We start from the raw sequence: 16,904 nt of genomic DNA, 5'->3' as shown, positions 1-16,904 counted from the left end.
ATTTGGTTGTCCACGTGCCCACAAGGCGTCACTTACAAGGTCACCATTAATCCATCTCCATGTTCCCTCTACGTCGATATCATTCATACCAATCCACACATTGTAGTTGGCATTCAAAGCTTTTTTCAAGATCCTGAGAACACAGTTAACAATCGTTAACATTAACTATAACTATTTATATTATTCATTCCGATGTATACATGGTTGTTACTTGATTTCAAAGCATTTGCGATGATCCTGAAAACACAGAGAATAAAAGACAGTCATTGCAAAAAGCACTATTTAAGTAATTAACTAATGGTTTTCAATTAGTGCTTTCAGGGTTGCATGGTCATAAAGTACATTTTGTGATCTCAGACAAATTGGTAAAAACGTATCTTCTCAATAATGTTATCTGCAACAATAAAAGAGAAATACTTTTCGACATTTTCATGAATCGATACTTCACAATATTTTTTAATCATATAGCGGTATCCCTTTACTACCCTATTGGACGAACTCGTCTAGTAAAATAAATTTTGCATTTACGTTAGTCTCGACTACTTTTTTCCAACTCATTAATTTTATCCGGAAACCAGTTTTCCGCTTTCGAAAAATTATATATTTGCCGTTTTTCCACATTGCATGTTTTTTGCAACGCTGAAGTTTGGTCTTCCGCTGCGTATAAGTTTGCTCAAAGTTATTTTCTTTGGGAAGTCATGGAAAAATATCTAGGTAAGTTATACTTATGAAATAGTTGTACTGATGAACAATGTGTTAGAGTATGTTCAGTCAAATTTTGGTTGATTTTTCTTTTTATTCAAGTACAAAGTTAGGTTACGTTTTATTGACAGGACGTATTCGTCTATTTGGGCAGTAGCTGCCAGCATATTTTGAGTGATTTTGGATGTTTGTGACGTCATTGCAATTACAATTTAAGCAATGCCATGCAACTTGTCGAAACTTATGTAAAAGAGATATTTCTATCAATATTGGATAGTTTGGTATTATCATTTTTGGTTGTTTGATTCCATAGTCTAGGTCAAAAGTAAACATTACAATTGGTCAATATTTGACAACATCAAAGTAATAAATGCTAATTACTTGTCACAAATATTCCATTTACACAGGTTATATGGCTTTTACATTTTATAAAAAAGGGTTTAAACAACTTATAATAATAAGATAATTATCCATCAAGGAAATGGTTTTGATGCAGTCCACCTTGATAATATAAACACATACAGCATGTTTCAGACATTGATCATTTCTAAAAGCATCATATTTTGGTTCTTAGATATGACAATGGCAAAGGCAATATGCAGCAAGACACATAGCCAAGGTGGGTATAACATCTAGGCCTATATTGAGAAATGTTGTAAGAGTAGCCTAATAATTTTGCAAAAATATGTAGACAAATGTTAGCAGCTGAAACCATTATCAACAGCTTTCTATTATAAATAACATAGTCTTGTTTATATAAATGTTCATACTTTTGAAGCATTTCATGCGTTTTGTATATGCGGTTCCGGTTTGTGTAAAGCGCTGGACTGATGTAATACACAAACTGTTGTGTTAAATATTTTTGTAGAAAATATTTGAAAACTTCCTGTGATCTGTCGTTTGAATCTGATGACTGCACTTGAACTCAATCAAGAAAGTTTTTTAGACATGATGTTGATACGTCACGCGCTTCGCTCCACTGGCGTCGCGTCAGAATCCTGGAATACACTTGACTTGTACAAATACCGTGGACTTACAGCACAACTCCTTATTCCACGTCTGGTATAGAAATCTAGGAAATTCAATTTAGGGGATTGTAAGCAATGAATTTTTGTAAGAATGCCTAAACGCATTCTGGCTAGTGCTGCATGCACTTGTAGAATTGCCGTCATGTTACATTGTGTGGTTGCGTACAGCGATTGTAATGCTTACTTAAGAACTCTTGATCGTAAGATGACCTAATCGCATTCTGGCAAGTGCTGCATAGCAGTGGCGTATCCTGGTGAGTTGAGCAAGGGAAGCAATAAAAGTCGCGGGGGTTAAGGTCGTATAGTAGGGGGACCGGGAGCGTGCCCTCCGGACAATTTTGCAAAATTAAACTCAAATAATGGATTATAGTGCTTTCTGGAAACACTTTTAGGGTAATATTTGTATGAAATTTATTAGAAGATAAACAGCTATTAACACTCAAATTCTTATTTAACTAATTCACCCCAACGTACTTCATCCATTACTAAGCAATCCAGCGGCGATGAGGAAACGGCGACAATGAAACCTACAGTTTCTAACCGATTCACAAAGAGCACGTGTTTTTTTTGTGGAGGTAATTTCCATGCCGGTGGCAGATACTTCTGTCCAGCGAAAGACAAGCCTTGCAATGCTTGTGGCAAGATTGGTCATTTCCAACATGTTTGCCAAAAACAACCTTCGGAAAGCAGCTGCAATACCATTTGCAAGCCACAAGTCCCCACTTGATGATGACAACACAGCCCATGATGAGGCTGAAAAATCTCACTTATATTCTGTTCTTGGCACAGTCTCAGAATACTTGAACAAAACTACACTACGTACACAAATAAATGGGGTGGATTTCGATTGCTTGCTGGACACAGGTGCATTCGACAACTTCATGAGCGCCTAAGCTGCAAAATTTATTAAACTGCAACCTCAAGGCAAGCCATCTAAAGTTTCAATGGCTTCGGACCAACTGACTGCACAAGTGCTGGGGAAAGTGTGTACTAACGTCAAACTTCAAGAGAGAAAGTATGCCAACGTCGTCTTTGGAGTAGTACCAAAAATTTGTGCCGACATCATACTAGGCCTAGGTTTTCTGAACCAGCATGAAGAAGTTGTGTTCAAACTTGATGGATCACGAAGAAAGTTAGTGACCGGAGACTGTTACTGCGGGGTATCTGCCTCAAACATGGAATCTCCTCGTTTATTCCAAAGTTTGGAACCTAACTCCAAGCCCATCGCTACTAAGTCTCGGAATTTCAATCAAGAAGATCGTAAATTCATCCGGGAGGAGTAAACTATTGTCCGAGAATATTATCGAACCGTCTTATTCACCTTGGCGAGAGCAAGTGCTGGTTGCAGCAAGAGATGGACGACATAAACCAAGAATGGTTGTCGATTATTCACAAACTAATAGCAATAGGTAACGTAGTAGGCATACAACACAAACTTCTACTGTGACATATAGTTTCAAACACAAGACTGCGATGCTGTGGCAATGCAGTTGAAAGGAAAGATTGCTTGTGGTGCCAGAGGCATCGCGCTTCTTAATCAAGCAGCAGATGACGTAACTACCAAACACAAATTCCAGACGTTGTCAAGACGTAAATACCACATTATTAAAGGTAGATCTTACACATAAACGGGCATAAACTGCGGCTAAAAGTAGAGAACACCAAAAACTCAGCCATAAACAGCGAAGCTACAGCTACCTACTGATGTAGTAGCTTAAGCCAGTACTCATTTCAGTCAAATCTAGCCTAGACCTCACATATCATGTCTTTTGCCAAAGTCTATTCAGCCAGGATACCAGTGTAAAGCCAACATTAGGTTCAAACTTTTCCTTATGAGACCAATTTAACCCTAACAGTGCCTTAGATTTTCTCATTACGTGGCCTACTGGTACAATGCGGTAGGATGGCGCAGCGGATAAGGCGCTCGATTTCCAAACTTACAATCCTGGTTCGACTCCCGGCTTAAGCTGATTTTTAAAAACACCCCTCACCTCTATCCAGGGTGTAAGATCAAGTAGATCAAGATGAGGTTGATTGAACATCCAATCAAATTTATTCTTCATATACGGAGAATATAGTTTACCTTCTGCTTCTGTAAAGCTGTACAGTGTACACCAGGCACAAGCGTGCTGGCAAACACTACTTTGGATGTGAAGTTGGTGATGAAACAAAAGTTATACTCTACATATTGCAATAGATATAACACAGAGCTGCTGTTGTGGCTTGACGATGAATGGAAAGCAGTGCCTTCTGTTCTGTAGATGTTAAGGCATGAGTAAACTTCTATCAATAAGAATAGTTGTTTTTGCATGACAAAAGTAAGAGATTTACGAGCAGAAAGAAGTCTGAAGTTGAATATTCCAGCGTTGCATCACCATCAGGTTAAATTGGTACCAGTAATTGATTTTTATATTTAAAAGTGAAAACACCGATTTTGTACAATGACTGATTTTGTTGTAAAATGTGCTTATTACTGCTTGAAGACTGAAGTCAACTAACAAAGAAGCTTACTGTTACCTAACGTTTCAATATACTTTCTAAATCATATATATGCCTGTGCTGAGTATTCTTAGACAGTCTACAAACACAACATATAAACTGGCGACGAGGATTGGATTTTGAAACCACATTACAATGAGTAACAAAGAACTTGTTGAGCTACTGAAAACACATTTACAACAGCAAAAGCTTCAAATTGAAGAACAGAATAAGCAAAGTAAAGAACAAATGGATATATATTTCTTAAAACTATTCAGAAAATGGGAGAAAATACCAGTGGAACTTCTACACACACTGAATATATAAGTTCTGTTTCCAATATAATGCCTAACTTTAGTGCATTTGGTCCATCAATGGAGCTATGGACTGACTACTACTCTCGATTTCAAACATTTGTTAATTCTGTTCCAGAAGTTAAAATTCCTCAAGTCTTTCTTACAAACCAGTCTCCTATGCCTGGTATACAAATTACTTCAAAATTTAGCCTTGAAACAACAACCATCAGTTGATGTCAACAAGCTAAACATAAATAACATTGTTACTTTCATGTCAGAACAATATGACCCTAAAAGATTTGTAATTCGTGAAAGATATAAATTCTGGAGCGATATGAAACGTCGACCAAATGAATCTATCAATGATCTAGTTGCTCGGATCAGAAAAGATGCAATTACTTGTGACTTTTCCTCTATTAGAAACCCTCAAGATGAGGCTATGTGTACCAAATTTATTTGCTCCATCAAAAATGAAACAATTTTGAAAGCAATTTTCAAAGAAAAAAGTGATCAATTGACTTTTGCGAAGGCAGTTCAAATTGCTGTTGAGATAGAAGAGGCAGCTCAAGTTGCAAAAGAAACTGTATATGGCTCAAATGTTTTTCAACAAAGCCAAACCAACGTTGTTAAGCATCGCCAAGGGTATAAAGGCCCAGAAAAGAACCGCTTTTCTAGTAAATATTCAGGTGCTGTTAAAAACCAAAGTGAAATGGGTTTTGGCCTAACTTGCATTCGCTGCGTCAAGAAAGGACATCTGCCAAAAGTTTGTCGGTATAAAAATGCTAAATGTCACTACTGTGATGAAATCGTTGTCGTCGTCGGCTCCAGCTCGTGTCCGAGCATTGGTTTTGTCTTCAAGTTGAATTTGGTTTTGGATGGTGATGTCGTATGTGGCTTTGGAGGCCCAGTCTATGATGGAAAAGACGAGGGCAAAAGTCACATTTTATGGAGGGTGGGAGACGTGGTAGTTTTAGCTTTTCTTTTCTAGTGTTTCGTTTTTCTTGGGCTTTTTGTATCCTGTTTTTTTTCAAAAATTTCCGTGCCTTCTCTAATTCTTTTTCTCCAAAGTGATCTGTCGCTAGCAAGTAGTTCCCATGAATCCACATCGATATTTGCATGGTTGAGGGAGACTTTCAGCTGATCTTTGTATCTCATTTTTGGTCTTCCGGGGGGTCTCTTTCCTGTCTCTAGTTCACCATAACGCATTATTTTTGGAAGCCTTGTTGGGTCCATTCGTATGACATGTCCTGTCCAGCGAAGGCGGTGTTTTAATATGGTGGCTTCTAAACTGGGCAACCTAGCGTGATCAAGGATTGCATCGTTGGTAAGATAATCTTCCCAACGAGTACCTAGCATTTGCCTCAGTTTCCTCTGCTGGAAATTCTCAAGACGTTTGATGTCACGGCGGTATAATGTCCAGGTTTCACAAGCATAGAAAAGGGTAGATAGAACGACTGCCCGGAAGACCATAATTTTTGTGCGGATAAATATGGCATGGTTATTGAAAACACGATGGTTAAGTCTTCCATAGGCACAGTGAGCTGCTTTTATACGCTGTTCAATATCCTTTGCACATGTTGGTGCTGTTGAAAGTATGCTACCAAGGTAAGAGAAGTAGTCTACTTCACCTAAAGGTGTTTCGTTGATATTGATCTCTGGGAAGGTGTGGTCAGGTGGCGTTTGGTTGAGTATCCTAGTTTTATCAGTGTTAACTTCCATTCCAAAATGCGATTCCAAAATGTGATGAAATAGGTCACATTGAATCAGCCTGTTTAACCAAACGAAAAGATCAATCTGTAGCCTAAAGAAAATTACTCCAGCTAAACTACAAACTGTGAAAGCTATTAATGCTGTTCCGCAATTAGAACAAACCATCAAATTGATGGGAAAAACATTTCATTTGAAGTTGATACTGGAGCAGGTGAAAACTTTTGGTCAAAAACAAATTGGTTGAAGTTAGGAAAACCATGTCTGCAGAACATTGACACTAATTTTGAGTCAGCTTCTGGACACAAGCTTCCTATACTGGGATTGTACTGCCCACAGCAAGCCAACCTTATCCTAGATGGTAAGAAGCTGAATACTGACAACAACAAGGATGTGACTTTCATCATTGCTGAGGTACCACATTTGAATCTTTTAGGTAGAGATGCAATTAAAACATTAAAACTATCAATTGATTTCTTAATTTTTCCTCACAAATCAAGTAGCCTACTTCTGTGAACCATGTTTTTGATTCATTGAGTCCTGATACATCATTGCAAAAAGCATGCCAACAACTGTGTCAAGCATTCCCTGAATTGTTTGAACCAGGACTAGGGTGTTTAAAAGATTTTGAGTTAAACATCAATTTCAAGAATGATGCAAAACCAATATTTTGTAAACCACGCCCTGTACCTTTTGCATTACAACATGAGCTAACTCAAGTCTACGATGCAGGTATAGCCAAAGGTGTCTGGAAAATGACCCAATTTAATGACTATGGTACTCCAGTTGTACCTGTACGCAAAGCCAAACTTCCTGGCCACAAAACTGCATCTATTCGTGTATGTGGTGACTACTCAGTTACTGTTAATTTTCAACTAGAGACGCATAGGCAACCACTGCCACTCCCAGAAGAATTGATGCAAAAGCTAGGAGGAGGCCATGGTTTTACAAAAGTAGATCTATCTGATGCCTACAATCAAATTCCATTGACCCCTGAGAGTCAAAAACGTCTTGCCTTGAGCACACACAAAGGTGTACTGTTACAAATGTGGCTTCCATTCAGTATCACTTCTGCTCCTGGTAAATTTTCAGGAAATAATGTCTAAACTAACTGCTGATCTTAAAGGAGTTGCCGTATATTTCGATGATATATTGGTGGTTCAAATGCCGAGGAGCACCTGCAGAACCATCGAGCACTTCTGCAGCGACTTCAAGAGAATGGTTTGAAATGTCGTTTAGAAAAATGTGTATTCGCTCAGCCTAGTGTCGAATACCTTGGACATCGGCTATTAAAATCGGGGATAGCCAAAGGTGAAAAGGTGGATGCCGTATTACAAATGCCACCACCTCATGATGTTTCTACATTGAAATCATTCCTTGGATCTGTACAATTCTATGGTAAGTTCTTACCTAATCTCTCAACTGTTACTGAACCACTCTTCAAATTAACTCATACAGGCATTGCATGGGAGTGGAATCATGTACATGATAAAGTTTTTCGAAACCTTGAAACATGTTTTGGCACATTTTGATCCATCATTGCCTCTGGGAAATTCTTGTGAATCTTCAAGTGTTGGAATTGGTGCAATTTTATTTCATCGCTTGCCAAATCGCTAACGCGTCAAAAACCCTAACGGGAACACAACGACGATACAGTCAAATACAGAAAGAGGCACTTTCCATAATTTTCGCATTGCAGAAATTTCATCAATATTTATACGGACGAAATTTTATCTTGGTTACAGATCATAAACCGTTACTATCCGTTTTCGGTCCTTCTAAAGCAACTCCAGCTTTAGCAGCTAACCGCCTGGCTCGGTGGGCTTTAATATTGAGTCAGTATGATTACTCTATTGAATATAGAAAAACTGGAGATCATGGCAATGCCGATCAATGTACGGATCACGGCTCGTGATCCTACAAACACTTCACAAACAAGTGCTGCAACTGTTGCACCTTGGGCATTTTGGAATGCAACGTATGAAGCAATTGGCTCGGACAGCGGTATACTGGCCGAGAATTGAAGAAGACATTATGCAGGCTTGTCGCAAATGCATTAGCTGCGCTGAACATCAGAACAAACCTGATAAGCCAATCAATCATCCATGGATGCTACCTGAAAAGCCATGGAGCAGAGTTCATACAGACCATGCGATCAGTTTCATGGGGAGGAACTGGCTTGTTTTAATCGACGCTTTCTCAAAATATCTTTGTGTCCATTCCACAACCTGTGTAGGTACTGAAGCCACAACTCAACTTATTGAGCAAGACTTTGCGCACTTCGGGTATCCCCATATCATTGTGTCGGACAATGCTACAGCATTTAAGTCCGATGAATTCAAAAATTGGTGCAAAGAACGATGAATCGTGCATTTAACTGGTGCACCTTACCACCCAGCCACCAATGGTGCAGCTGAGAGGTTAGTGCAATCTTTCAAACAAGCCTTGAAGAAATCCAGCTTGCCACCACAGCAAGCCCTGCAAGAATTCCTCATTCAATACAGAAGAACTCCTTTACCAGGAGGGTATTCACCATCGGAACTTCTAAACGGAAGAATCATTCGTACGAAGATAGATGCTTTGATGCCTTCACCAGCTCATGCTGCACAAGGCAAACAAATGAACAACAACCGACGAGACCAACGTGACGTCGTCGTCAATGAACGGTATCCAGTGGGCACACCTTGCTATGCGTTGACTTATGGAATGCGAAATTCAAATTCTAAATGGGTTCCTGCCACGGTAGTAAAAGAGTACGGTACCCGAACTGTGAACGTGCGAGTCCAACCTCGAGGTCCGGTGTGGCAACGGCACCTGGATCAACTCCGACCACGATACGAGACGCCAAATGACAATGATCTCGCAATCGACAATGACGTATTCGACATTTCTAATGATAACTTTGTTTCAAAGAATGCATAAATTTACCCGGTGTTTCCCCAGCTAGTGCTCAAATGCCTTTACAACAGACGATCTACAAGACGTCGTAAGCCACGAGCTATACATGATTGTTGACTCTTTCAATTCTTTTCAAGAGTGGATGTGAGGTGTTGCATCGCCATCAGTGGTAATTGGTTTTTATATTTAAAAGTGGAAACACCGATTTTGTACAATGACTGATTTTGTTGTAAAATGTGCTTATTACTGCTTGAAGACTGAAGTCAACTAACAAAGAAGCTTACTGTTACCTAACGTTTCAATATACTTTCTAAATCATATATAGGCTATGCTTGTGCTGAGTATTCTTAGACAGTATACAAACACAACATCCAGCTTGCCTTTTAATTCTTCATCCCATATCCATAGTTCTGAGCTATTAAGCTTCCTTCATCTAGAGAAGAAGAAAAGGTCTTATTGATTGCTAAACCAGGAAAAGTGCTCAATGCCACCAAACTCGAAAAGTGCTCAATGCCACCAAGGGAAAATCCTATAATCAGAAGGAAGAGTAGGCTACATGTCTACTGTAATTTGCCGAAAAATGGTATACCTGCCTGATTCTTCTTGAGGTTGGCTTGATGAAACAATTGTGAAAACTACGAGTTTAGACGGAGAGAGTTTGTTTATTTGTAAGAAAACTTTGTTGGTAGCAAAACTGATGTCAAACTGTTTTGATACAGCATTTATTAGACCAGGGGTCACCAAACTACGGCCCGCGAACTGATTTCATCCGGCCGGCCACGTGCTGAGGAAATAACAGCTGCACTACAACTGTTAAGGAAAATAGTCATCATCCTTTTTGTAAAGGAGTGAGGTTGCTGTTTATCATTAGGCCACCACAAATGGGGACAGCCAAGGCCAAATTTGGAAAGATGTAATGATTTTTCTGGAGCACGATGCCTTGTAGTGTATCACAGCAGGGAATAATTTTCCAGCAGCCTTTCGATTTTCACCACAACTTTGCTATTTCACCGCTGAATTTGTTATTTTTTGTGCTCAATTCAAGTCAATGAAGATTCTAAATAGTTGTATATCTTTTCGCAATTTGCATCCGGCCCGCAGCTGTTAATCTCGCAGCGATCAGGCCCTCAGAGAAAAAAGTTTGGTGAACCCTGCATTAGACCAAAAATTAAGCACCTCCATTTGCTTAATGATGGCTTCAAAGAATGGCAAAGCCTCCCGTCAACCGTCTCCGTACGGGCGTCGGGCTTTTCCGCTCAACCATGCACCAATGGGGAATGGCCTCTTCCTCCTCTTGTGAATGTGGTGCGGAGGAACAGGCCGCAGACCACATCATCAATGACTGTTCCATCTTCAAGACACCTAACGGAGTGGAAGGTCTGCGTGTCATGGATGATGAAACCAAAGACTGGCTGCTCTCTAGTAGCCTTCCAGTGTAGTCCTGGAACATCGTGAATCTGAAGTGGTAAAAGGATAGACCCTCGGCCCCAGAGGCTCATACGACTACGACGACGACGACTAGCAACAGGGGTTAGATTAAATTTGGGTTAGATTAAATTTAGGTTCGATTAAAATTAGATTAGTAGTTGACAATATTTTGAAAAATTTAAGCATGAGCAGTTTAGTGACATTGTTGAGAACATAAATAGTTGTTGATGAAACGAAAGTTGTACTCTACATATTGCAATAGATGTAACGCAAAGCTTCTGTTGTGGCTCGACGATAAATGGAAGGCAATGCCTTCTGTTCTGTAGATGTTAAGGCATGAGTAAACTTCCGTCACTAAGAACAGTTGTTTTTTTATGACAAAAGTAAGAGATTTGTGAACAGAAAAAGTCTGTTGAAAATCCAGCTTGCTTTTTAATTCTTCACCTCAAACTCATGGTTCTGAGCTTTTAAGCTTCCTTCACTGAGACATGAAGAGATCTTATTGATTGCTAAACTGGCAAGTTTAGTGCAATGCTGAAAATATTTTTCCACCGAGGGAAAATCCTGCAATGAGAAGGAAGAGTAGGCTAAAAGTCTACTGTAATTTACCGAAAAATGGTATATATGCCTTTGATTCTTAATGAGATTGGTTTGAAACAATTGTGAAAACTATGAATTTAGACGGAGAGAGGTTTGTTTATTTGTAAGAAAACATTGTTGCTAGCAAAACTGATGTCAAACTGTTTTTTGATATTTATCAGACAAGAAATTAAGCACCTCTAATTGCTTGATGATGGCTTCAAAGAATGGCTAAGCCTCTCGTACTCGCAAATAAAATTTAACCATTAGCAGTTTAGTGACATTGTTGAGAACATACTGAAAGCATTGTTTTGCTTGCTAACATTCTTGTTGCTTTTCTAGCATTGTTTGTGGTTCTCGAATTTTTGTTGCATAACAAAAATAACCAAATATGGTGCTTAATGATATTTTAAAAACTTGACGTGATAGAGAAAATCTGACTTCAGATTTGAAATGAGCGCTCAAATCCAGCTAAAAACACCTATTTTCATGATCAGTATCAATTTTTTTTTTGCGGACTGGTACTACGACAGTTTATTGAACGACAGTTTATCGAACGACTATTGATCGAACGACAGTTAATCGAAACGACAGTTGAGCGGCTGGCACGAATGGGTGTCTTGATTTCATTCGACGGGAGCGCTCGTTTGGGAGAGCAGAGATCTTGTTGTGGAGAAGGTGGTTAGGCTCCATTGCCCGTCGACCGAGGGACAGAGTGGCTTCTCCGCGACGAAGCTCAGCAGGTTGGATGCCAGCGAGAATAGGAAGATTGTCCAATGGTGTGGGACGCAGGCATCCGGTCACTGTGCGCAGGCCGCTGTTTGTCGATGCTATGGCAATGAGCACTGCGACACCAGACAGGTCCACAGTACTTTGCTGAAGAGTAAACAAGGGCTAAGGCTACTATTCGAAAAGTGTCAGCCCTCCCCCCCTGCTAGAGCATGTCAGGCGCTTGAGTCGCGCAGCGCGGGATGTGAGTTTCTTGCGCAGTGACACTAAATGGTGGCGGTATGTGAGCGATCCGTCCAATGTCACCCCAAGATATCTTGGTTCGGGCAGAAGGATAGAGATTTTCTGTTGTTCTGGACGTGTAGCCCACGATCAGCTTCCCGATTGTGGAGGTGGAAAGTTGTTGCCACAGTTTTGGTTTCGCTGAGTTTCAGTAGCCAGTTCTGGAGATAAGCTGAGAGAGTTTTCATGTCCTGGCTCAAAGTATCTTCTAGATTTTCCCACGACTTTGTGGAGTGGAGAATTGCCATTTCGTTCGCATAAGCGTACTTTGCGGAGACCGTAGTTGGCAGGTCGTGGGTGTAGGTGTTGAAAAGAAGTGGAGCCAAAACCGATCCCTGTGGGACGCCGTTTTCCTGGCGTCTCAGTCTGCTTCGCCGTGAGCTACCGGTGGTGAGGGTGGAGCTTCGATTCCTGACAAGTTCCATAATCATATGAACCATATGTCGGTCAGGAAGCAGGCGAAGCAGTTTGCAAGTAAGGCCTCGATGCCATACGGTGTCGTAGGCAGCTGTGAGATCTAGAAAGACAGCGCCGACCTTCTGTTTTTTCCTCAAAGCAATCCTCGATATGTTGGGTTAAGAGTGTGACCTGATATACGGTAGATTTTCCTCGCCGAAACCCAGCTTGCTCTTTTGGAAGGAGCTGGTCGATGGTTGACGCGGGCATAGATCATTCTTTCGAGGATCTTGAAAGGAACACAGAGGAGGGATATTGGACGATAACTCTTTGGGTCCTCTGGTGGCTTGTGAGGCTTAGGGATCGCAAATACTAAAGCTCTTCTCCAGATTTTTGGCATTGTGAGGTGGTGCAGGCAGGAAAAGAGGAATCTACGTAACCAAGACTTTAGGGCATGGCCAGCATGGAGCACAAGCTCAGGGCAGATCTTATCTGACCCTGGAGACTTGTGTGGTTTCACTAGGCGGAGGGCGGTGGCGAATTCCTCTGGAGTGAAGTCTCCAGAGATTGTTTCTTCTTGTGATGCTTCCACTCGCCACAGGGCAGATACTTCCTTGGCAACAAGGCGGGATGCCTTGCGGTCCTTTGTCTTGTAGACCCCGTTCTGCACTAGCTGGGAAGCGATGGCATTAGCAGAAACGGGGCACTGACGAGGGGAGTTTGCTGAGCGCCCAGTGAGGTTGTTGATGATGCTCCATGCTTTGCGGCTTGAGTGTGAAAATTCGATGGTTTTGACAGCTTTGTTCCATCGTTCAAGCTTCTTTGTGTCCAGCCGCTCAAGTAGTCTGGTGGTGGCAGTGTTAGAAGCAGCACCACTTGTGGCACCTAGGTAGGAGCAATAGAGAGCTTCACACGCAGAGTCCCAGCATGGTGTGTACCTGGTTCGATGGCCACGTGGTATTGTGGCCTTTGCCGCAGTTATTATGGCATTGCAGAAGTCCTGGTATGCCTCGTTTGCGTGGAATGTTTCAGTCGATGGTAACTTTGCAGCAGACTCATTGGTCAGGAGGCTGTATTTATTCCAATCGGCTTTTTTGAAGTTCCATCGCTTCACCGGTGAATTCGGGACAGGAGCCACAAGTTTTGGGGCGATAGTGAGGGATGGCCGGTGTTGGGACCGCGGGAACTTCTCAAGCACACGTCTGTCTGGAAGAGAGCTGTCGACACTCGCGAAGGCCAAGTCAGGGTTTGTCCCTGCTCCCCAGCGGCCGGAGTGGAAACTGGCTGGTTCATTTGGGTTGAACAAGAGGGCAACATGGTTTGTAGAGGCCCAGTCAGCCAGAAATTCTCCGTCGCTGCTTGTGCTGCTGTAGCCCCAGTCGATGTGCTGGCAGTTGAAATCGCCAGCGTAGAGATTGGGTGAGGAGAACGTTGGAAGGGATGGTGGCAACATTCGTGAGGGTGGGGGCTTGTAGATGTTGTAGTCTGAGATACAAATGCACACCCACTCAATCTCGGCATCAGTTGGAGATTGGTCGACAAAGGTCCACTTCAGGCTCTCATGCACAAACGTGGCAATGACGTGTTCCTGCTTGATGATGTGCGCCCTTCGTTTCCGAAGATGGCCAAAGCTTAAGGTAGCCTAATAATAATAACAATAATAACATGTTTTATATTGCGCCCATTGCGACAACATACAGTACACTGCGATTAACAGACCACTGGAAGCAGCGAAGGAACTACACAGTTATCGAGTCAGCTGCTCCCATCATTTTTGCATGCCTTTAAGTGTCTTGCCGAGACACAGCCGCGTGCCTTACAGCGGTGTCGAACCAACGTCCTTTCGAACGTCGCGCAGACGCTCTCACCACTCGGCAACGCAAGCCGGCAAGCGTGTAGTTGGAATAGCTAGCCAATCTGCAGAGGTGCAGTGGGTCTCATGGAGGAGGATGACGAGTGCCCGGTTGGTATGGGCAAGCTGCCCCACAACTTTGATCTTGCTTGTTGGGTAGCCTTCTATGTTGAGCTGCAGAATGGTGGGGTGTCTGAACTTGTCCATTGCCCCTTGCAGCTGTGCCGTCCGGGTGGAGGCTCTTGGTTGACAAGTTTCGTTTGGCATCTGCTTGAATGCAGATGTTACTCACAGGATGGGGCACGAGGAGCCACTTGTCGTCCATTCCCGTCGGTTCGATGAACTGTCGTTTCGATAAATTGTCTTTCGATAAATTGTCGCGTCAAGAATATTACCACTGCTGCCGACCTAGAAGTCGTGAACAAAGTTTTTTTAGATTTTAGTACTCACAACCCCTGAGATGTCTAGTCTACATATGAATTATGTGACGTAATATAAACCAAGACATCACCTACTACCAATCAAGCTAATTGTTTCGCTACAGTAACTTTTGTGTATAACGTAGAATAGATATGAAGAGGTAATTGGTTATCAAGTACTAAATGGAAGGCGAACCTCTGATCTAGAACATGATGTACATGCTTACTTGGTGCAACAAATCAATTTATTTTTAAGACATTTACAATTGTTTTTATCAAATCTATTTGTACTCAAATCGCTCACTACTTTCACTAATTGACAATAACATGAAAGTAAAAGGTCATTTAAAACTCTCTTTTCCATGTATTGTTACAAAGTATGACAGAAGCCAACAGTAAAAGAATGTAGTAGCCTACCTTGTGCATCCAATCAGACTGTTAGTAGAAGAACAGGACTGCATGTTTTTATCACTTGTTCACATTTGAGCAGTATCAGCTGCTTCAAAAAAAATCAGATTCAAATTGCATCCAATTCAAATGGCTTGGTATACTGTATTATCGTGCATATTGTAATTCGTATTACAACTGCATTTGAGAAAGTAATAAGCTATTATGTTTATATTGATTTTAATGTTACAAATCTTGTAAGTCATCACTGTACTTTACTTGCAAGTTATGGATGCTTTTGATATGATATCATAGTGGTTTTATTGTTGTTTTTTAGGTTGCTTACTCATTTTGGAAATATACAAATTCACTGGTTGAAGTTATTTTTCATCATGTCCGAATGGATGAATTCGTCCATCAATAAAAAAGAATAAGAAAAATTCTTTTTTTTCAAAAAATTAAACCAAAATGAAATTTAATAACATTATAAAAAAACATGTCACCAAAAATAATAAATTATAGCCAAGAGAATAAATTGGGCGGTAAAGGGATATAAGATATCAAATAAATATGATGCCAAGTGTCAAGTCAGTTGAATGGCCGAGTTGTCATAGCACCGTCAATATGTGGCTTTCGAGAGTATGTGACTGCGCCTTTGACATGGAACTCAATGAAGTACTTAGTGGTAAACACGAAGATTGCTTTCTCGTCCACTTAATCTCAACTTTCAAATCTGCAATCTTCAAACCTTCAAATTTGTATGACTCAAAGTTAAACACGCAAGAGCCTGATGTAATAGTTAAAAAAACACTGCATGAGCAGTGTAGTTTATGACGGGCTGCTCTTAAATACCTTAACTCCATCAAGAGCAAAGAAAACACGGAAAGGTTGGATGAAGCTCTATCGTTTTCGCACTGGAGTGAGACGATTTACAGTAATATGTTTCTCTGTGGTCTTGCAAATCGCCATCATGCGTACAGTATTGTGTAAGTAGACCATATTTTCAGGCCTCGCTACGTATTATTCATTACTTCCTTATCTACCGACCTCCAGATTAAAATTTATCTCATTTCGCTTGATAGCAAACTATTCTAGTTGAATGTATGCAGCGACTGGACGTAACAATTTACCACTTTATTTGCAAGAAAAATATCTTGGTTTGATAAAATATTAGGTTCTGCTATGATTATTGTAAGTATTGTTTGCAGCCTCACCTTTTATTGCTCATGTCTTGGACGCCGTAAACAGCCAAATCAGCTCCAATTCCTTGACAAAACTGTCTGCTTGCTTCATAATTTTTGTAAGTAGTTGATAGTTGATACTGATATCCATTCGCTAATTTAATCCATCCGTCGTCTAATCTTGGAAAGCCATCTCGGATTGCTAAGAAATGAGATATGTTTTGATATTTAATATTGATCTACAAGTTGTTCATTAAAGTAAATTACACTTGTTTCTCATTACGCTTGCTTCTTAGAGTTTACTGATATATTAGAACATCTTTGTCAAAATTATAAAAAATCGAGTTAGCTACATATGAGTTAAGGTAAAAACAACACTAAGTTATAAACAAGTGAAACAAACTTTTAAAATTTATTACAAAAACTAAAAGGCATTTACGTAATTTTAAAATGCTCAATCGTTAGTAATCTCTAGATAGAAGGTGGTCCCATACTCGGTTATTGAGCTTCGGGGAATGAGAAGATAAGGTTCTCATCATACT

The 16,904-nt window shown here is 40.6% G+C and overlaps 1 protein-coding gene across 1 annotated transcript in view; it reads right to left on the bottom strand.

Moving 5' to 3' along the window:
• The window catches only part of LOC145777569 (uncharacterized), a 58,050-nt gene that overhangs the window by 28,893 nt on the left and 12,253 nt on the right, over window positions 1-16,904 (bottom strand). The window contains exons 5-6 of the mRNA XM_082589023.1: window positions 16,396-16,564; window positions 23-133 (exon numbers count right to left, since the gene is read on the bottom strand). Coding sequence (XP_082445149.1) covers window positions 23-133; window positions 16,396-16,564 — 280 coding nt within the window. The remainder of the gene's footprint in view (window positions 1-22; window positions 134-16,395; window positions 16,565-16,904) is intronic.

The sequence above is a fragment of the Aplidium turbinatum genome, chromosome 1 (genome assembly GCF_918807975.1).
Source record: "Aplidium turbinatum chromosome 1, kaAplTurb1.1, whole genome shotgun sequence".
Taxonomy (NCBI): Eukaryota; Metazoa; Chordata; class Ascidiacea; order Aplousobranchia; family Polyclinidae; genus Aplidium; species Aplidium turbinatum.
The sequence above is the reverse complement of the archived record's forward strand: the minus strand, read 5'-3'. Positions and strand labels throughout refer to the sequence as shown.